Source organism: Alternaria rosae (assembly GCF_020736505.1).
Source record: "Alternaria rosae strain MPI-PUGE-AT-0040 chromosome Unknown BKA58scaffold_7, whole genome shotgun sequence".
In the NCBI taxonomy this organism is placed as follows: Eukaryota; Fungi; Ascomycota; class Dothideomycetes; order Pleosporales; family Pleosporaceae; genus Alternaria; species Alternaria rosae.
In genome coordinates this window covers 2,238,115-2,257,849 of record NW_025763576.1, presented here as the reverse complement: position 1 = coordinate 2,257,849, position 19,735 = coordinate 2,238,115, and the positions used below count along the sequence as shown (strand labels likewise).

General features: G+C 55.0%; 7 protein-coding genes across 7 annotated transcripts; 4 read left to right on the top strand and 3 right to left on the bottom strand.

Annotated features, from left to right (window-relative positions):
* Positions 1-96: 96 nt before the first annotated feature.
* BKA58DRAFT_442130 (26S protease regulatory subunit S10B) lies at positions 97-1,376 on the bottom strand (the record flags this gene model as incomplete). The annotated part of the gene is made up of 3 exons (XM_046173885.1): positions 97-217; positions 264-1,107; positions 1,160-1,376. The coding sequence occupies 3 exons, from the start codon at positions 1,374-1,376 to the stop codon at positions 97-99; spliced, it is 1,182 nt and encodes a 393-aa protein (XP_046023793.1).
* A 261-nt stretch (positions 1,377-1,637) lies between these two features.
* BKA58DRAFT_219096 (WD40-repeat-containing domain protein) lies at positions 1,638-3,874 on the top strand. Its single transcript, XM_046166205.1, has one exon. It carries the CDS (start codon positions 1,718-1,720, stop codon positions 3,494-3,496), a length of 1,779 nt encoding a protein of 592 aa, XP_046023792.1. The 5' UTR covers positions 1,638-1,717; the 3' UTR covers positions 3,497-3,874.
* Positions 3,875-4,580: 706 nt separating this feature from the next.
* BKA58DRAFT_219147 (uncharacterized protein) lies at positions 4,581-7,715 on the top strand. Its single transcript, XM_046166207.1, has 3 exons — positions 4,581-4,667; positions 4,761-6,744; positions 6,794-7,715. The coding sequence occupies exons 1-3, from the start codon at positions 4,663-4,665 to the stop codon at positions 7,367-7,369; spliced, it is 2,565 nt and encodes an 854-aa protein (XP_046023791.1). The 5' UTR covers positions 4,581-4,662; the 3' UTR covers positions 7,370-7,715.
* Positions 7,716-8,350: 635 nt separating this feature from the next.
* Positions 8,351-10,996, bottom strand: BKA58DRAFT_219188 (condensin complex subunit 2/barren). Its single transcript, XM_046166208.1, has 4 exons — positions 10,888-10,996; positions 10,554-10,833; positions 8,728-10,500; positions 8,351-8,675 (listed from the first exon to the last, which is right to left on the bottom strand). The coding sequence occupies exons 1-4, from the start codon at positions 10,941-10,943 to the stop codon at positions 8,412-8,414; spliced, it is 2,373 nt and encodes a 790-aa protein (XP_046023790.1). The 5' UTR covers positions 10,944-10,996; the 3' UTR covers positions 8,351-8,411.
* Positions 10,997-11,121: 125 nt separating this feature from the next.
* BKA58DRAFT_342929 (Sodium/calcium exchanger protein-domain-containing protein) lies at positions 11,122-14,538 on the top strand. The gene has a single exon (XM_046168376.1). It carries the CDS (start codon positions 11,227-11,229, stop codon positions 14,287-14,289), a length of 3,063 nt encoding a protein of 1,020 aa, XP_046023789.1. The 5' UTR covers positions 11,122-11,226; the 3' UTR covers positions 14,290-14,538.
* Positions 14,539-14,546: 8 nt separating this feature from the next.
* On the top strand, positions 14,547-15,327 carry BKA58DRAFT_389309 (uncharacterized protein). The gene is made up of 4 exons (XM_046170728.1): positions 14,547-14,747; positions 14,806-14,829; positions 14,982-15,099; positions 15,158-15,327. Exons 1-4 carry the CDS (start codon positions 14,576-14,578, stop codon positions 15,222-15,224), a joined length of 381 nt encoding a protein of 126 aa, XP_046023788.1. The 5' UTR covers positions 14,547-14,575; the 3' UTR covers positions 15,225-15,327.
* Positions 15,328-16,640: 1,313 nt separating this feature from the next.
* On the bottom strand, positions 16,641-19,442 carry BKA58DRAFT_365022 (C6 zinc finger domain-containing protein). Its single transcript, XM_046168865.1, has 4 exons — positions 18,876-19,442; positions 18,028-18,825; positions 17,269-17,972; positions 16,641-17,208 (listed from the first exon to the last, which is right to left on the bottom strand). Exons 1-4 carry the CDS (start codon positions 19,392-19,394, stop codon positions 16,806-16,808), a joined length of 2,424 nt encoding a protein of 807 aa, XP_046023787.1. The 5' UTR covers positions 19,395-19,442; the 3' UTR covers positions 16,641-16,805.
* Between the last annotated feature and the right edge of the window lie 293 nt (positions 19,443-19,735).

The following is a 19,735-nucleotide window of genomic DNA, read 5'->3' as shown; positions in this document are numbered from 1 at the left end:
CGAATCACTGTTCCAGCCTCTTTCTATGATGCTATCGTACATGATGCCCATGGCTAATCTTCAGATCATCATTATCATCCAAGCGTGGGTGCTGGCTCATAGCTTCTGGTAGTCCAGCTTGCCCTCTAGCTTCTTCGACTCGGCCATCTTCCGCACTGCCTTGTTGAAATCGTCCTGATTGATCGAGTCTCGGTAGTCTTTAATGGCGAAGAGGCCGCTGCGGTGTGTTAGCCATGTCACAGTTACATAGAAGAGACACTTACGCCTCGGTGACAACGTTGCGAAGATCGGCACCGTTCATGCCATCGCTCATCTTCACAATACTCTCGAAGTCGATCTCGCCATCCGTCACCACGCTGCCAGAGTGGATTTTGAGAATCTCAAGACGGCCTACTTCGTTGGGCAGGGGGATTTCGAGTTTGCGGTCAAGACGCCCGGCGCGAAGCAGAGCGGGGTCGAGCGTGTCGGGTCGGTTTGTCGCCATGATGATCTTGGTCTGACCTAGATAGTCGAAGCCGTCGAGCTGGTTCAGCAGCTCCATAAGTGTTCGCTGAATCTCACGGTCTGCCGACGTTCCCTCGGAGAAGCGACGTCCGCCAATAGCATCGATTTCGTCCATGAAGATGATGCAGGGCTCGTGCTCCTTTGCGTACCCAAACATCTCACGGATGAGACGCGCCGATTCTCCAATGTATTTGTCGACAATGGCAGAACTGACGACCTTGAGGAAGTTTGTCTCGAGACTACTCGCCACGGCCCGTGCCAGGAGTGTCTTGCCTGTGCCTGGCGGTCCGTAGAGTAGCACTCCCTTTGGCGGTTTGATGCCTACCCGCAGAAACAGCTCTGGGTTCTTCAACGGCAGTTCGATGACCTCACGCAGCTCCCTAATCTGCTCGTTGAGGCCACCGATGCCGCCGAAGCTAACCTGCCCTGGGTCTTCGAGCGACATGTTGTAGACGAGCGGGTCGACTTCGCGGGGAAGCATGCGCATGATGGTAAGTGTCGTCATATCAAGGGCCACGCGTGTGCCTTGCTTGAGCTTGGCCTTGTCGACCTTGGACCGGCATCCGACGACGTAACGGGGCCCTGAGGATGCCTTGACAATGACTGCGGCGACGTTAGTGTGGCGTCTTTTGGCATGATGCACACGTGCACGTACATCGCTCCTCGTCCAGCTGCTTCAGCACCTCTCCTATTATCTGGCCGACGCTCTGCAGCGCCTTGATGTTGTCTTCGGATACGTCAAAGTCATGCTGAAGGCCCTTGATGTCCAGTCGCAGCGCTTTGAGCTTGGCCTCCCATTCTCTAGACTCGAGCAGCTTGGACTTATAGGCCTCGAGAGCGTGCTCGCGCTCCTGGTCGCCGCTTCCGCTCATGGTGGAGATGTGCGGCGGCGTGGGTGACGTTGCGGAGGTGCGGCGGCGTGTAGAGGTGAAGGTGATGGCAGGCGTGAGGGCGGCGGGCGGTACTTCAAGGCAGCCGAGTTTGCTGCAGTGTCAGGACGGCGTGAAGGTGTGCGCAGCCAGCGAAAGGGTCTATCCGCGTTGGGTGGAGTGAGTGTTGGAATGGGAGACGTCGGTGTTGATGGCCACGGCTATGGCGTTGGTGTTGTCCGTGTATGTGAGCGAGCTTGGACCAAGACGCCATTTCCGCGGCGAAAGTTAGTCTTCGAAAAAAGTTGGCCGATCAAATTCCTGCAACCACACCCGCAACCGCAATGTCGTCGTCCTTCTTCACCACGCCGGCCTCACAACGGAAACGGAAACGCAGCGAAGCCACCGATGGCGCCCCCAAACGACGCAACACAGATGCGCATGCTCGCCGCATGCAGCGAGAGGAGTCCATTAGCGGCAGCGACATCTCCGATGGCGACGGCGCACCCACGTTCGACGACGGCAGCGATAATGCGGACAGCGGCTCTAGCTCTTCGGAAGACGAAAATGAGACGGCGGCGGACAAGCGCCTCAGGCTGGCCGAGCGCTATCTCGACAACATCCGCAACGAGGTCGAGGAGGACGTGGGCTTCGACGCCGAGCAGATTGACAAGGACCTGATCGCCGAGCGCCTCAAAGAAGATGTTGCGGAGGGCAAGGGCAGGATATACCGGTCCATCGCTGCTGAGCTTGGCTTTGAACATGCATCACACGCCACGGCCTACTCGGGGCTGCAAAAAGCCACCACCGGATGCGCCGTCAAGCTGCCGCATGCCTGGACCATCAGCAAGGACCTCGTCGTCGAGAAGTGGGCAATTGCAGACCCGAAATCGTATGCGCCCGACCCAAATCGATCGTCCAACCTGACGCCGCGCACCACTCCCAAGAGGCTCTTGTGGCGCAAGGGAAATAAGAACAAAAAGGGCGACCGCGCTTTTCTGGGTCACACAGGCGAGATTGTGTCTATAGCCATCTCCGACTCGGGAAAGTACCTGGCCACGGGCGATGTGCACGCGCGTCTGGTCATCTGGGACGCCGAGACCCTCACGCCTCGTCACCTCTTTAGTCGCCATCGAGATGCCGTTCTCTCACTGTCCTTCCGGAGGGGCACCGAGCAGCTCTTCTCCGGCGGCGCAGACCGAGCAGTCATTGTCTGGAGTGCGCCTGAATCTGCATACATTGAGACACTGGTCGGACACCAAGACGCCGTCATTGGTGTCGCAGGCGGGTTGGAGACCAACCAAGAGACATGCGTCAGTGTAGGCGCCCGCGATCGCACTGCGCGCCTGTGGAGAGTCGTCGAGGAAAACCAGCTCGTCTTCCACGGAGGCGGTACAGCCAGGCAAAAGGGCTTGGACAAGCTGCGCAAAGGCCGATTTGGCAAGACTGTTGACGGAGACGACAAACAGGATCAAGACGCCGGTGTCAACCTCGACGACGATGCGCCCATCGCATATGCCGAAGGTTCCATCGATTGCGTCGGCCTTCTCGACGCCGGCTTGTTTGTCACAGCCTCGGACAATGGAGCCTTGTCGTTGTGGTCTGTCAACCGGAAGAAGCCCCTTTTTACATATCCACTCACCCACGGCCGCGATCCACCGCTTTCGCCCGAGCAAATGTCAGCCAACGACGACGCCGCAACATCGATGAAGCCCGGTCCCCGGCTACCGCGCTACGTGACTGCGCTTGCTACCGTTCCCTTTGCCGACTTGATCCTCACAGCGAGCTGGGACGGCTGGATACGTGCCTGGAAGATCACAGCTGACAAGAAGAGCATTGAACCCGCGGGCAAGATAGGACGTGTGCCGATTGCGGAAGACGAGTCCATGGTCAATGGCAGCTCTAGGGACGATGCTATTCCCATACGAGGCATTGTGAATGGTCTTGCAGTTCAGGAGAGAGGAGACAGAGGCAAGGATGGGCTGTGCGTGGTGGCTGCCGTGGGCAAGGAGCCCAGGTTAGCCAGATGGATGTCTGCAAAGGCCAAGAACGGCATTCACGTTTTCGAGGTACCGAGAAGAAGCCTGACAAACGGAGCAACTGACGGCGAGGAGGAGGGTTAGGAAGCATAGGCGAAAAGTAACTTGCATTGCGAGGCGTTTGTGGATGCATATTAGATACCAATTCTCATGACGCATTTAGTGACGACTTATGGTCGCCTTCTTACACTCGGTGCAGCGAGACTCTGTCTCACAGGTGTCTAGGCCATGCGTGATGGGGGTGGTGACGTGCGCACTGTCTGGCAGCGTGTGTATCTTTTTCAAGCTACAAAGGAAGATGGGATAGGTAAAGGTGAGACGTGGTGAATACGTTTAGGGTGCACCGTGGACATTATCTTTTGGACCAAGACCGAAAAGAACATGCAGGGTGCAATGTACACCTAACGTGGACATTGAGCTTGGTAGTGATATGAGAATAGCCCTGAGCTTACTATCTTGACGTTGGTTGTCGTGATGGTGGGCAGTGTGACATTACCAGCAGTGGGCCAGGATTCGTTGCACCCCAGGCCCACAGCCCAGGCCAAGTCGACTGCAGCACTGGTGACGTTGGTGTCGAAGAAGCAAGCAGTGGGCGCTACACGTGGCCGTTGGCATGAGTGCATTTGAGTCGGGCAGCTAGGCGGTCAGTGAGGCTGCTGAGATGGACACGTAGCCGACTAGACGAGGCGTGGATGACTCCCAGCAGTGCGAGGCGGGTTGGGTGAGGTTAAGATGCAGATGGGGTGCAGTTGAGCTGCTCGCACATCAACATCGACGCCCTCGTCCTTCCGCTCCAGCTGCGTCTGCCCGCCGCTATACCCACGGCCCGTCGCCAGACCATGTACGCGTCGGCACACAGCTTTGCCCGGCATTTGCATCAGAGTTGGAGAGTTGGGGCAGCATCGCCTTTTCCGTGTTGGCCAGGTGGACGCGCTAGCACAACGGCAGCGGCCCAACTGGAGTGCGGGAATCGCTTCACCCGCTCAGCCGCCCAGCGCTCTTTGCTCTCCTGCCCGCCCCAAGACATCGACTGTCCCGCACGACCGCCGTCTGCCGGTCGCACCCAGCGTGTGTCGTTGTTGTAACTGTACAGACTGTTGTAGCGCAGCGCTTCTGGCCATCTGGGGCTCCGCCTTGTTCTCCTGACGCCCTCGCGCCCGCACTTCGCAGCCCCTCCACTGCTCCACCTTGGCCATTGCATTTCATCTCATCCCGTCCCATCGCCTGCATCTCGCTGCCCGTACAAGGTCATGCCGTTAGTCATAGCCCATCTACCCCATGGTCGCGCCCTGCCCCAGGCTGCGTCGCGCCGCTATCATGTCAAGGGCGACACTAACGTGGCCATCAGACTCAGGAAGGGAATCACTGTCAACAACCACACGGGCGCCTTCGAAGACGACGACGAAGACTTCACTGACGACGACTCGGCCGGCATCCAGGTAGTCTCGGCCAGCGACGACGAGTATAGCACCTCGGAGGCGACCGAGGAAGACGCCGACGAGGATCAAAGCGAAGACGACATCCAAGACGACGATACAGACGACAACGAAGAGGACGAGGGCTCGTGGGACTACATCGACGAGATCAACCCTTCCGACTCTGCCTCTCGCCCTCGCGTTGTCCACCGTCACCCTGCGCCACACCACGCGATCCCCCCACCTGCTGTAGCCCCTTCACGAGCACCCCGACCCAAGCCCTCGCACCGAGACCGAGCCTCTTCACGCCACGCAGCCCCCGTACCAGACCCTCCCTCGCGCCTTCAGAGCCACAGCCGCAGCCGCAGCCGCAGCAAACTGGAGCGCGCACGCAGGCCGAGGCGGCCAAGGCCCCAATCCGTCCACCATCAGGACCCTCTCGACGTCGAGGATGACGACGACGACTACCCATACGCCCCATCGGCTCGCCCTGGCCCCCCTCCCGGCCATCCCAGTGCTGGCTGGGGCCACATTCCCCAGCATGCCCCCAACGGCTACGCTCCAAGCTTGATGTCGGATCCACGCTTCCCATATGCCTTCCCAGGCGGCGCCGCCCAGTCGCCTGCAGGCCAGCTGGTTCCTTTTGGCCACGACACACATCCCGCCTATGCTCAGAATCCCTTTGCGCCCAATGGACAGAATCCGTTTACCCAAGGCCCCGCTTCGGCTGCAGATCCGCGTGCCGGCTACTTTCCCGAATATCAGGACACCCGCCATCAGGACTCGCGCCAGGCACGCAGAGGACATCGCAACTCGATGCCGCCAGCGCCCCCCGGGGACATGATGCCTTATTCGCCAATGGGCTACTACCCACCATACGGCGCTCCGCCGTATGGCATGCCGCCTCACATGTATCCGCCTTATGGACATCCACAGCATCCCTCCCCTCCGCCACAGCACCCTCCCTCGAAGCGGCCGACCCCGAAGCCCCAGCCCGAAGAAGAACACCATCCGCCCGCTGCGCCCGCTCCACCCCCACCACCGCCACAATCCCAGCCGCCTCAAACTCCGGCTATGCAGATGCAACTCCAGCCAATGCAGCAGCCAATGCAGCAGTCATTACAGCAGTCATTGCAGCAACAACAGATGCAGCAGCAACTCATGCAGCAGCCCATGCACCAGCAGCTCATGCAACAGATGCACCCCATGGCCATGATGCCTCCGCCTCCGCCTCCGCCTCAACAATCTCCGCAACCCGACCCAAAAGAAGAGGGCATGCTCTCTAAGCTCGAGAAGCTCTTGCTAGGCAAGGAGGAGGAAGAGAGAAAGGCAGCAGAGAAGGCGAAGAGAGACGCCGAGTTGGCCAAATTTGACCGTCTAGAGAACCTGCTCATCTCTCAACAAGAAGCCAAGATAGAGAAAGAGAAGGCAAAGAAAGAGGCTGCCGAGAAGGCTGCACAGGAAGCTGCCGAGGCAAAGAAGAGGGGCGACGAGGATAAGCTCGCCAAGCTCGAGACCCTCATCCTTGCCCAGAAAGACGAGCAACTCAAGCGTGAGGCGGCCGCAGACGCGGCTCGTGCAGCCGAGAAGGCAGCTGCAGATGCAGAGGCCACCAAGATTGCCGAAGAGAAGAAAGCCGCTGCGGAAAAGGCAAAGTCACTGCTCGAAGCAGCGCAAAAGGCACGCGAGGAGGCTGAGAAGAAGGCGGCCGCGGAAGCGGAAGAGACCAAGAAGGCCCATGAGAAAGCTTTGGCAGAGGCAAAGGCCGCTGCAGAGGAGCTGGAAAAGGCAAAGAAGGCCGCGGAAGAAGAGGCTGCGAAGTTGAAGCCTTCCGACGCTCCCAAGGCTCCAATCAAGTTCAAGGACGCCGTTGGCCGCAAGTTTAGCTTTCCATGGGACCTATGCAAGACTTGGAAGGCAGGTCTCACCAATAATGAATTCAAGTCCAATACTAACATTCTATCAGGGTATGGAAGAACTGATCAAACAAGCTTTCCTGCACGTCGATGTGATTGGTCCTCATGTTCATGAAGGCCACTACGACCTCGTCGGACCTGATGGCGAAATCATCCTGCCCCAGGTTTGGGAAACCATGATTCAACCTGACTGGGCCATCACCATGCACATGTGGCCAATGCCTGAGCCTCCACCACCTCCGCCCGAGCCGCCGAAGGAGGCATATCCTCCGCCACCGCCCCCTCCACTGGATGCTCAAATGTTCATGTCAAGCCATCTTCCACTAAAGGGAAAGGGCAAGAGGGACAAGAGCAGAAAGCGAGAATCTCTCTCACATGCACACGTTGTGCAACTCCCACCCCCTCCAGTCGGCTTGCCTGCAGGAGCAATGGCTCCTCCACCGCCACCGCCACCTCCTGGGCATCCTGCTGGCGGTCCGCTGCCACCCCCTCCCGCAGTTGTCGTTATGCCTAGCGGTAGTGGCAGCTCTGGAAGTTCTTCTCGCAAGAAGCCCGCCCCGTCACCGTTCTTTAGATGGGCAGCTGGTACCACCGCTCGCAAGGATTCTGTCAAGAAAAAGAAGTGAGACTGAAACACAATGCAGTTGAACCTGAAGCGGTGGTATATTGCGATCGATCCGGTGACACATCCTGTGTTGTGTTCCTCGTTCGCGTCGCAAGTGACACCTTCGCGTCTTGTTTATCATCGTGTACATGCGCTTGGCTAGTCTTATATCTCTTAGCCATTTCCTCCGTGCTTCCTTCGCCAAGCTATGGACATGCTGTGGCAGCGTCAGGAACAGCGCGTTTTTGCTTTTCAATTTATCGTATGTGGACTTGGGACTGTTTGTTTATGATTGTGCAGAAAAGCTCAGATATGTTGGTTTAGGCTACTTTCTGATCAACAAGATACCATGGTCGTTTAGCGTTGTACATTTCGTATTGCGTATCGCTTTGGCTTCTGGAATACGCCTTGTGCTTCGGCGTTGGCGTTGTGCTCAAGTTTGTTTGGTCCTTTTGCAATCGCAAGCGGATACACGGACGACGGACTGTTGATTTTGGCTGTCGCGATGGAAGGTGATGAGAATATGAGAAATGGATCTATACAAACCAAAGCGCACGTTCTCGCTCCCATTGCACCTTGGTCGGGACTACACGTTTGGGATACCAGCAACGTTTAGGAGACTCCAATGGCTTTACGTATTTTTGCCTCGGCCACAATACTTGTCCGGACACTTGCTCGACACGTTTGCAAATTCTAGATGGCAAGTATAAGCTTATGGGGGAGGACTTGGAGAAGATTGAGGCTGAGTTGAAGCGGGGACCGAAGGCCACGGCGCGATGCTATCGACAACCCAAAAACACGTCCAAGAAAAAGGCCAATGAGGCACCCGCGCAGAAGCCCAAGAAGAACGCTAAAGCTGTGACGGAACGTCGGGTGTCACTTCGGAGCAAGGCCGCTAAAGAACCCGCAGAGAAGCCTAAGAAAGCCACTACTAGGGCGTAACGTCGGGTCTCTAGCAGGAGAAAGTAAGTTGCGTCGGTAGTGATAGGAAGGATTTGTGGTGGGATAAGTTCGGTAAGTCTTTGAAGTGTTGTTCTATCTGTTGCAAGCCAGTTGAAGAGTTCTCATGTTGCCCCAACGTCCAATTCTGCCGTGAAGTCTTTCCGTATCGTCAAATTTTCGAAGGTTTCCTGATTTTCAATGACCAAGCCTTGTTCGTTGGCCAGATGCAGCAAACAAATAAAGCAGTAGCTTGTAGAGATGTCGGCCATGGTTTGTTTTGGGTAGACGGCCTGTAAGCTGTTGACAACGTCGGTAAAGGTCAACGAACCATCCACGGCTTTGTTTGCTGGATCGTCGGCGACATTGGGCTGAGGAGGCGCGGAAATCTGATGCTTGTGAGCTTGCGGGTCAGATGAAGAGGGCTAGATAAAAACTTACGCCATCGAACCCGATACCCCTCCAGAGTTCGTCCTTTAATCTTTTCACATCCACCTTCTTCGCGACCCTTGCGTACTGGACGTATTCAGGCCGAAATCGCCGGCTTTGCGTCACTAGCTGTGCACCGAATGCGTCGGTCTGCGAACCCGGTTGCATGCCGTCGAGTGGTAGTGTAGCTTCAGGTGCGTCAGGCGGCGGCGAAAAGTGGTCGCGAGCATCTGCAAACACGTCGTCATCGTCGAGAGGGCCACTAGGCATCTGGAGACCATCATCCTGGAAGAAGTCGGCATCGTAGTTACCCTGTGCATCATCGCCGTCGCCTTCTTGACCCTGATGAGCCCAGTATGCTTCGTCCACGCGTGCTGAATCTCCAGGAAGTGCATGTACACGGCGTCCTCCCTTGCGCGAGCCCATGCGCGCCTTGGGTTTAAGGAAAAGACGCAGCAGCTGTTTGGAGTTGAAATGCTTGTCGTCTGGGAGAAGGTTGCGCGACCTGGACTTCCATTGTGCTTTGGGTAGAGATATCGTTGAGTTGGATGTCGCAGGCGTGTAGAGCACATCTGCTAGTGTCTGCGACATTGGAGCTGTGAAGTCGATCTCGAATGGCTCCCTTTCCTTCCGTTTCGTCGCCGGTGCTGTCTTTGCGGAATGCTTGACTCGTGAGATGCGCCAATGCTCAGGCCCTGCCCAGCTCTTCTTGAGAACTTGGTCAAAATAGCTAAGGATATTCTCTTGTTCCTGGTCGCGACCGTGCATCATGGACACGCCATACTGAGCGTCGGCACTGTCTGTATTCTCGTCGCCATTCAGGTCCATGGTGTGAACGCGAGCTTGTGGATATTGAATAGCCTCACGAGCCCAGACCTCCCCGCCTTCGCCAAAGCCGGTCTCTGGAGGCAGATCAAACCCGCCCATATTCAGATCATGATCGTCATCAAATTCCATAGGGTTATCATCGCCGAGAAAAAGACCTGATTGGTTGCCCGCGTTGTCCTCTCCGCCCTTGGCTTCGTCTTCACCGGAGGAGTTGTCAGCAGCCTTGAGGAAGGGAAGGTCCATAGAGCCATTCACATCGCCGAGATCGAACGTCTTCATCGAGGGACACACGTCTTGCCGGTCGAGCTGGGAAAGATCCTGGAAGTACTTGGCAGTCAGGCCGGATATGTCAACATCGATGGCGTCAGGAGCGAGCTGATGGTCATGAGTTGCGAGTGCGTCTTCGGGAGCGCGAGTAGCATGTACGTCTTCGGTGGCCGCATCGTTGGCGTCGTCGCTACTGTCGAAGACAATCCTGCCCCTCCCGTCTATAGCGAGGTGGTTAAGAAGGAGTCCTTTGGCCCCGCCCTCGTCGAAGTCCGCCGACGCTTTCTTGAAGAGTGGATCAACCGAGAACTCGAGCTCCATCTTCTTGTTCTGTAGTTGGGCAAAGGATGACGCGAGCGTGGCTTCGGCAGACCGAGCAGCCCTCTTCTTGCGCTTCTTCTGGCCATCCTCTCCGGCTTCAGCATCCTCGCCGTCGCCGTCGTCCTCATCGCTCCCGTCAGCATCGTCGCCGTGTCCTCTCCGCTTCTTGCCCGCATTCTCGGCGAGTCCGCTGAGCAGCTTGCCCGTGTCGGTCGCAACGCTGTCGACTCTGCTGGTGTAGATCTTGACGCAGCCGTCTAGTGTGCAGCTCGCCTTCTGGAAGTTGACGCCATCGCCCTCTTTGAGCAGGGACATTTCGTGGAAGTAGTCGATGAGGGCGAAGTTCCATGAGTTGTTTGCGTTGATTTTCTGAGCGTGGCGTTAGCTTGGAGCAGCGACGACTGGCAGCCATGTATGCCTACATTGTCCGTCGCCATCTTCATCCATTCCTCAAAGTTGGCCAGCAGCGGCATGACGCGGGTCCCCGGGGTGACAGCGGTCCCGGTGATGTCGGGCATGTCGTCCTGATCTTGCGACGGCGTGCGAGGACTGTCGTGGCCTGCGGCCAGCGACACGCGCCGGCGTCCGGGAGTCGCAGCCGCCGTCGCAGTCGTAGTCGAGGCGCGCATCGAGTTGCGCTGGGCCTGTTGCTGGGCATGGCGGCGGGCGGCCTTTTCCTGGCGGTCGTCGTTGAGCGGCACTCTGCGGGCAATGTGTTAGCCTAGGGTTGCGCGTGCTCGGAGCGTTGTGGCCTACTTGACAGGTGTCTTCTGCGGCGAGGCGGCCGTGGTGTACTTGGTGGTGCGCGCCATGTCGGGCGACGGGTGTGGTGCTGCGACAACAACGGTGCTGGTGTCGATGTCGACGTTGCTCTTGTTTGTTTGGGCGCCACAGATGCCCGCCGCTCATGACAGGCAGCACCGCCACACGCTAGCGCAGTGACGGCATTTCCCCGGACCAGCCAGCCCCAAACGCTTCACGCACCGCCCTCCGCTGGCTCGCCGCCTGCTGTGCCTTCACGCCTCGCACCGCTTAAAACTCGCCCTCGCGCCGCCCGCGCCCTCTCCTCGACTCCTCCAAGAACATGCCTCGGCCATGGACGACCTGACCATCCTCACCAACGCCCAGCGATTGCGCCGCCCACGCTACTCGGCGCGCCCCTTCGCCCTCACCATACTCGCCATCTCCCTCATCTCGCTGCTGGCATGGGCCCGGTCGCAAGCCCCAGCCGGGCGTGCTCTGCGCACGAGGGAGGCCGTCTCGACCAAGGACGCCGAGTGCCGCCTCGTCCACCACGCTCTGGACCAATGCGACTTTGTGCGCGCAAACTGCCCCGATGAGGAAGCTGGCGTCATATCCTACCTTACCCTCTACTACTGCCGCCTCCCGCATGCGAAGCCCGTCGCCTTTATCCTGATGACGCTCTGGCTCGCCCTCCTCTTCAGCACCATTGGCATTGCCGCAAGCGACTTCTTCTGTATCAACCTCAACACCATAGCGCGCATGCTGGGCATGAGCGAGAGCTTGGCCGGCGTGACGCTGCTCGCCTTTGGCAATGGCAGTCCCGATGTCTTCTCCACTTTTGCCGCCTTCCGCACCCACGCTGCCAGTCTGGCTGTCGGCGAGCTTATCGGTGCTGCCTGCTTCATCACAGCTGTTGTCTCGGGCTCCATGGCCCTGATCCGCCCTTTTCAGGTTGCGCGCAAAAGCTTTGTTCGTGACGTCGGCTTCTTTCTTGTGGCTGCTGCCTTCAGCATGGGCTTCATTGTCGACGGCAAACTCCACCTCTGGGAGTCTGTGACCATGGTGGCCTTTTACATCTTCTACGTCGCCTTTGTTGTGGCCTGGCACTGGTGGCTCAACCTACGAAAAGCGCGGCGCGCGAGAGCTGCCGCTGTCAGGAGCCACTACGTAACACCTGGTGGTGAAGAGGAGGAGTTTCCAGAGTACCACGACGACGAAATCAGCGCTGGTCCTGGGACCCCTGCTTACGGCGCCTCCGCTGACGACTTTTCCATGCTCGAACGCGCAGGAGGCGACAATACTATACATGACGATGACAACGAGGAGGAACGTGAGCGCTGGATGGGCGAGTTGACCAACAATATGCGCGTCAACCGCCCAAGTGTGTCGCGGCGCAACACTCATACCCCGATCCGACCCAGTTTAGTAGGAGCTCTGGAGTTCCGAGCGGTACTTTCCTCACTGCAAAAGTCGCGCAACATCCAGTCTATGCCAATCAGCCTGCGACGGTATTCCGACGACCCTACCTACACTACTGCCCAGCAGCAATCCTACATCGGACAGACTACAGGTCCAGCGACTCGGCCTCCATTTGACCTGCCTTCTTCTGCCTCCAACAACTCCACCTCACCCCACCTGAGCCGACCGAATCTCGAGATCCAGCAGAGTCTAGGCAACCGAGCGCGAGCTGTCTCCACGAATGACATTGACAATGTCCAACTGCAGCCAAGCACCCTGCAAGGACAATGCGTTCCTGACATAACATTCGCGTCTGCCACTCCCAGCGAGCGTAACGGATTGTTGGAAGCGCCGCCCTCGCCAACTATCTCGTTATCTTCGCCAGTCTCCCACTCTTCTAGAGCCCCAAGTCCTACGGCACCGAGAGATAGACTGCTTTCACCCAACAATTTGGCGCCTCCAGGTGCTGAGGATGGAGCGCCCCTTCGTGTAGTCCTGCCATCGCCGAATCTACGATCAAGCCCGGCATCAAAACCCGGCCATGGCGTCGAACAGCCTAGTCTGAAGCTGGCCGTACCAGATGCGACGTCCCCACCGATACCATTCCCACCTTACACCGATTACCCTTGGTCAGCACAATCCACTTCCAGACCTCAGAGTCTACGTCCGCCTTCGCCAAGTGTGTCACTCGAATCTACCTACTTCCCACGAGATTCCTTTGGGCAGCTCGAACCAACAAAAATTCCCACGTGGTGGCCCTCGGGACTTCTGCCGACCCCGCATAGTCTGGTTGCTACCCTCTTTCCCACTTTGACCAACTGGCGTGATAAGAACGTTTTCGATAAGCTTTTGGGGCTAGTGGCAAGTCTGCCTGTATTCCTGCTTACCATAACGCTTCCGGTGGTCGAGCCGCAAAAAGACGAGAACGACGGAGGTCATGCCCAGCTTTCCCTGGATTTCGGTATGCCACCCGCAGCTACACCGGGTGATGCAAGCATGAGATCGCAAACCCCCAGTGTATCCCTCGTCTTGCCACGAGACGATCCCACCAATCCGGGCTTGTCGAATTCGAAATCGTCTACGAGCCTTCCTCGACAGCTGGACAGTGGATCCTTCAGCACCACCACCAGCCAACCACCGCAAGTGTACATTACAAGCTCCGACAACGTAGCGCAATCGCCCGAGCAGCTCCCGGCAACCTCAACATCCATCGGGCCAACGCAATGGAACCGCTGGCTGGTGATCGTCCAGATCTTTACGGCGCCCTTTTTCTTGGTACTAGTCGTCTGGGTAAATGTCGAACCCGACAACCCAGTTGTGTTGCTTCGTCACTCGCTTTACAGCATTCTTGTCTCACTCTGCCTTCTTGCCTTCCTCCTCTTGACCACTGCCTCGAATCAAGCACCAAATTGGCGGCCCGCGCTGTGCTTTCTTGGATTTGCCGTTGCTATCGCATGGATCAGCACTATTGCCAACGAAGTTGTCGGTGTTTTGCGTACCTTGGGCGTTATACTTAACATGTCCGACGCGATTCTCGGCTTGACCATCTTCGCAGTTGGCAATTCGCTTGGTGATCTTGTTGCCGACATCACCGTTGCGCGGCTCGGGTTCCCTATCATGGCACTTTCAGCCTGCTTCGGTGGTCCAATGCTTAATATCCTGCTCGGCGTAGGGCTTAGTGGATGTTACATGATCATCACCAAGGGCGAGCACCGCCATGAGAAGCATCCAGACCAGTCGGTTCATTTCAGACCTTACCATATTGCCGTGAGTACCACCTTGGTCATTTCCGGAGGCACTCTGCTCGTGACGCTAGCTGGACTTCTCCTTGCGGTGCCTTTGCGCAAGTGGCGAATGGACAAGAGAATTGGGTGGAGTCTAGTCGCGTTGTGGTTAGTAAGCACTACTCTCAATGTAGCTGTAGAAGTTCTAGGTTATAGTAGCAATGTTAGCTAAACACTATTCTTTTATATACTCTCTATAAAACCAGAGCAGCTATGTACTATATTAAGTCTTATCTCTACAGTGTGAAGACTTATTGGAGGATGGATGCCGGAAACCAATTCGAATGCCACCAAGCTTCCATGCGTCTACATCATGCATGATTATGTACTTCTAGCCTGTCTTACTCGGATTAATAACCGCGTTCCCAGGTGCGTCAGAAATGACGTCGTGGCTGCATACTCTTGCCGTCTCATTGCCCCCGCCATGAAAACCAAGAAGCTGATCTTACAATACATACATGTGCACTTTGCTTCCGCATTCACATTCGGAATCTTGCTACCTACACACGCATTTGTCGTCTCGCCCACCGAGTACGTTCAACATGGGCTGTGGTCAATCATCGTTTTGCGTACACGGCGACGAAAACAATGGTAACCGTAACAATACCAACTGTACAGGTTGCAAGGATTGTAGGTTTGAAATCAGATCTCGAGGGTAATGACACTGACTTTTCCTTCTCACATTCAGGCCAAAACTGCACGGATTGCAAAGGTCAGCTCCCGGCAGACGATGTTGCGGACTGCACACAGAGTGCTTCTTCATCCTTCGATACCACGAACCAGGCAATGGCGACTTTTGCATTCGTACACTCGATATTTTTGGAGGATGTGACAGACTTCAAACATCTGCTAACCATGATATAGACTGCACAGGGTGTCGAAACTGCACCGACTGCAATGATAGTAGCAGCTGCCACAACTGTACCGGATGTGATAACTGTGAAGACTGTAACAACTGTGTAGATTGCAACGACTGCACAAAGTAAGCAACGCATTCCCTGCATGAAGCATGTGATAGGTGGAAAGACTGACGGCAATAGTTGCTCCAACTGCACCGATTGCACGGGTCTCAAGGACGCGCACAATGAAACAGGCGTACACAAGTAATTTGAAGTGATGGTGAACATTGTAAGCGGACATCTGGAGCCGGTAGTCTTGGACATGTCTTACGAGTAATGGCAATAAATTTCATCTATACAGTGTCCCAAGACCAACACTTGGACTGGTCCTCTTCATGCACTTTACTCAACCCACCCCTTCTGTTTTCGCGACCCCACTTTCACTACTAGCATTGTAAGCAGTCTGTCAAGTGTTCTGTAACGTTGCGCATGCACTTATGCATTACACTGTTCTAAAACAGTAACACATCATCAACAGTATTAAATTGCCTCGTCTAAGCTCTCTTGTTCAAGCTTGCAATACCATTACCTACGACGCAGTCGAGAAAATGAAGTCATTCAAGGACTTGATCTCAAAACGAGGCCAGGAAAAGAAGGCAAGTCTAGCAAGTGATGATTTTGTGCCGCACCTTGTGCGAGGATACGGCCATAGTCAGAAGAGCAATAAAGCCTCACGGCCGCTGCCACACAAGATACTAATCGAGGGGTTTGACCGTTCAGATGTGCCGAATGTTGTGCTTTGGCCGCCGACACCTCGACCGAGTGGTGTGAAAATAGAAGATCTTCTGTTCGAACGATCAGGGTCTTTCTTCGTCCTGCGCGAGAAAACAGAAAGGATAGAAGCTCGAAGTACACGCTCAGTCGTTGGGTGCCTCCAAGTACCTGCCTGGCGCAAGACAGATACCCGCAATTACAAAGACACGAGAACATCTAGACAAGACGAGAGCGCTCTGGATGAAATAGAAACCTGAAATGCATATTAAGATGATATGTGTCGAGTCGATTGCTGTGCCTTTGTGGCAGGATTAGATAAGATTCTCTAGGATGTAGTGCAAAACGCTTAGCTTGTTACATGTCACTTTGTCTTGACACGGAACTCCCTTCCTAGAGGTTTGATGAAACTAGAAGGGCCAAGTAACTATAATCGTAGAAAACTTGTCAAACTAGATACGGTATAGGACTGCGTATTGCGGACACAGTGACGCGTACAAAGCCGAGTCCCATGCGCTCTAGAGCGAAACTACTGCCTACGGAAATATCGAAGCAAACTCTGATAGCCCTACACAAGTCTGTCTAGGCGTTTGATATCATTGTACATTCCAAAATCGGTCTATGTAGTGCGCCTCAAAAAAGAGTGTGTCTTTTCTATGGGTACTGCTCTATCCAGCTCGCAGCACTAGTTATTGTTAGTACAACGTAATACAGCTCTCTGAGATGCAACAATGAAGCTTCCTCTAACGAAGGAAATACTAAATAGTTGGCATTGTAAGCCTCTTAGGGAACTGCTTGTTATACCTCTTGAAGATGGTAATGGGATACTAGAGCGGGTCGAAAAGCACTACTCAACAGGAGGAGCTGCGAAGAGACTCCTCATAACCTTGGAATAAAGAACTAGGGCAGTATGCGTGGAATCGAAGACAAGCAGACTTAGAAGAGTCATGGCGCCGGAATAGCATCGGGTGGTAGGAGATAGAGCGATGAAATGTTTTTGATGGTATACACCTGCTAACATCTGTGAAGACGTAGCCGTAGCTCCGGTATCTACCTGATGTCATTGCATATATGAATATCAAAAGTCTCCGCCAAGGTCGAACTCCCAGAAGTCAGGAAACGACCAGCCGCTCATATCTGACTGCATGTCCTGTAGTGCATCAAATGATCCATACGCTTCCTTCGTGCTATTACTTGTGTTGGGTTCCACGCAAACCCCATCTAGTGACGTGGTAAGCGCACTCTCAGCTGTCATTGGCGTTGAAACTATTTCTTCCCTAGTACTCATAGTATTGCGAAGAGAAGACGCCAAGCGACTCAGGGGATCTTGTTGTAGTGCTAGTACTCTGAAAGCCAACGAGGTAAACCAGTCGAGCGTTTTGTGACATCTTGAGAGTACGTCATCGTTAATGTTGTTGCTGTAGGCTATGGAGGTAGCAGACGATGGAGGAGGAGGCAGCATGCCTACTGCAGCGGACATGCTGTGCATACGAGAACCAATCAGCGAACCTTTGCTGTGAATTATTGACACAAGGACTTACAGCCAGCATTCCATGTACCCTGTACCAAGCCGGAAGACCTTGATCTCGAAAATCTGTCTCGTTCGCTCTAGAATGTCCATCGAGGATACACATAGTGTTCTTGCAAGGAACGACTCCTGCGGTAGTGTTGTGAGATATAGGTCTAGACATGTATTGGAGGCTGCCAAGCGCCGTGGCCTAGTTAGGTCTGCAAAATGAGCGTCATGGTCTGCACTGTGATTCGTAGAATCTGTTGCAGGGGTAAGGGACGATTTTACTTTTCGAAGAGTGCAGTTGTGGTAGACAATCTGCGAAAGTATCAGACCAGCCCTGATGATGTCGTTGCGAAAGTTGTTCAGCGCTAGAACACCTCTTGATAGCAAGCGATCGTGCGTGGTGACCAGAGAGCTGCACGTATCTACGCAAGTTGTGAACGAGTATAGGTAGCGATTGTCTGTGCAGGCTAATTTGGCGTAGGACTTGTGCAGCAATAAGAGATACTGTCGCAACTGCACCTGGAGGAGTGCAGAAGGTACGAGTGCGCGATCATCATTCCAAACGGGTAGTGCAGCCAATGCAGAGCGGATCTGTGCGTCGTATTGCAGCACGTCGTCGTAATCGAGAACACTGGAAGGGGTGTTTAATACTTGTGTCAGATGAATACGGAGTGGAAGTGACTTTGTAGTTGCGATGAGGTATGAAGCTGATGTGAAGTTCTCGTCGGACTGCAGGATGTTAGTCTCACAGGGAACATTTTCTTCCGAGGTTCGTTCTACATACCGCCGGCATGTGTTGCATATCTGGCGAAAAGGCTTCATCGCCAAGATTATCAGGGACAGGCGAGTCCCAGTACAGTCCGGTGAGCGAAGACTGGATGCCACTCTCGACGGACGACTGAAGCTCCAGCTCCATGACGGTAATCCACAGACGCTTCCTCATTTGCTCATCGAAAGCTGTCATCTTACCATGTCCGAGCAGAGAAGGATCACGGTGTAGCCCAGATGCAAGGGAGAGTCTAAGTAAGTCACCAGATGCGACCCAGTCCTGCTTCAGTCGAACGCAATTAACACGCTTCGCAAGTAATGACAGGCACTGTAGCTGGAACAAAGCTAAAGTAACCCGCTTGCGCGGCTGATCAGCGATCCAGCTGTCGCATGTGTCAATAAGCTCATGAGCCGCTTGTCGGTCGGCAGTCGTGTCGCCAATAAACACATCATCTTTCGGGTTAAGGCACTTCGTGGCTGCGACGAGCAAGACGAGCAAGACGGCGAAGCTGACCGGTCCCTTTCCGTCTCGATCTGATTCCCAGTAATTCCGATAATCTTCCCAGAATGACGGTCCATGCAGGATTTTATAACTTGTTTCCCACGTCTGGAAGTAGAGAGCCGCCTGCACATCAACTATGCTTTTCTCCGGAAGGATAGCGAGTATCTCAGAGTCGATGACAGAGCATCTAGTGGTCTGCCTCTTTGCGGACTTCTTCTTCTGATCGCGAAAGGCTTTGAAGTCGGTTTTGACACGCATGATGGAGTGATCGACGGTCAAAGCCTCTCGCGTAAAAGCTTGTAGTTCGTGATACTTGGTAGTGGTCAGTTTCTGTCACGTTGATGTCAGGCCTGTGAATTTACCATGGAGATCACGCTCATGATGCTCGTTGCGCCATTGAACTGTGACCTGAAACCCTTTCCCCTGAACATGATTTCCTCTGTGATCTTGGGTTCATGGGGCACAAAATCCTCATATTGGGAGGGATTACTACCGCCATCCCGATTGATGAGTTTCTGTTCCAGAATGGCGATTCGTCTGTCTTGTATTTTGAGTTTCCGTTGTAATGCATCCGGTGCGTCCGAAGAGGGCTCGCTCTCGGCTGGCAGCTCTGCAAGCGCAAAAGACGCAGCAGTGCCCCTGTCACGGTGGGACTCTTGAAGTAGCCGGGGGTCATAGGTACACTCGTGACCTCTGTCGTTCTTCCGACACCGGCCGCATACTGGAAAGACGCGATCACACTTCATCTTGCGGTTGCGACAAGCGTAGCACGACAACACTTTGCGCTTCTTGCTTGTGCGTCGCTGCGACAAGCCATCATGACCTTCTGGGGATTCCTCGCGAGACCTGTCGCTAATCCATTCGGCGCCGGGAGCGGACATGGCATATGACGGATAGCAACTAGGGACTGCGATGCGCGTTGACAATGGCGAAACAGGTCGGACAAGGCGGAGATCAGATGGAGATGAGGCAATAGGTTGGAGCGCACAGACTCGGACATAAGACGGAGATGCAACAGACCGCCCGGTCAACCATTGCCGTACGCTCAGGCCGCCATAGCATTCACCCATCCTGTCAATAGTGTAGCGTCACCAGTGCTGACGCTTCAATATGTGGAGACGCCGGCATTTCGACGCACTCATCGGGTCTTGTGCCTAGGATCCTCTTTGTGCCAAAGCGGGGAATCCTGGTCATGTCTCATTACCAGTCTCGTGGTATCAAT

Excerpts from the sequence above, each read along its gene's own strand:
- BKA58DRAFT_219188 (XM_046166208.1), bottom strand. The coding sequence starts at position 10,943 with ATGGCGCGCACCACCAAGTACACCACGGCCGCCTCGCCGCAGAAGACA. Across the intron at positions 10,834-10,887 it reads CCGCAGAAGACACCTGTCAA|AGTGCCGCTCAACGACGACC; the intron begins GTAGGCCACAAC and ends CATTGCCCGCAG. Across the intron at positions 8,676-8,727 it reads GGGGTATCGGGTTCGATGGC|ATTTCCGCGCCTCCTCAGCC; the intron begins GTAAGTTTTTAT and ends CACAAGCATCAG.
- BKA58DRAFT_365022 (XM_046168865.1), bottom strand. The coding sequence starts at position 19,394 with ATGTCCGCTCCCGGCGCCGAATGGATTAGCGACAGGTCTCGCGAGGAA. Across the intron at positions 18,826-18,875 it reads TCATGAGCGTGATCTCCATG|TATCACGAACTACAAGCTTT; the intron begins GTAAATTCACAG and ends ACCACTACCAAG. Across the intron at positions 17,973-18,027 it reads ATATGCAACACATGCCGGCG|TCCGACGAGAACTTCACATC; the intron begins GTATGTAGAACG and ends AACATCCTGCAG.
- BKA58DRAFT_342929 (XM_046168376.1), top strand. The coding sequence starts at position 11,227 with ATGGACGACCTGACCATCCTCACCAACGCCCAGCGATTGCGCCGCCCA.
- BKA58DRAFT_219147 (XM_046166207.1), top strand. Across the intron at positions 6,745-6,793 it reads ACCTATGCAAGACTTGGAAG|GGTATGGAAGAACTGATCAA; the intron begins GCAGGTCTCACC and ends ACATTCTATCAG.
- BKA58DRAFT_389309 (XM_046170728.1), top strand. The coding sequence starts at position 14,576 with ATGTGCACTTTGCTTCCGCATTCACATTCGGAATCTTGCTACCTACAC. Across the intron at positions 14,830-14,981 it reads AAACTGCACGGATTGCAAAG|ACTGCACAGGGTGTCGAAAC; the intron begins GTCAGCTCCCGG and ends ACCATGATATAG. Across the intron at positions 15,100-15,157 it reads GATTGCAACGACTGCACAAA|TTGCTCCAACTGCACCGATT; the intron begins GTAAGCAACGCA and ends TGACGGCAATAG.
- BKA58DRAFT_219096 (XM_046166205.1), top strand. The coding sequence starts at position 1,718 with ATGTCGTCGTCCTTCTTCACCACGCCGGCCTCACAACGGAAACGGAAA.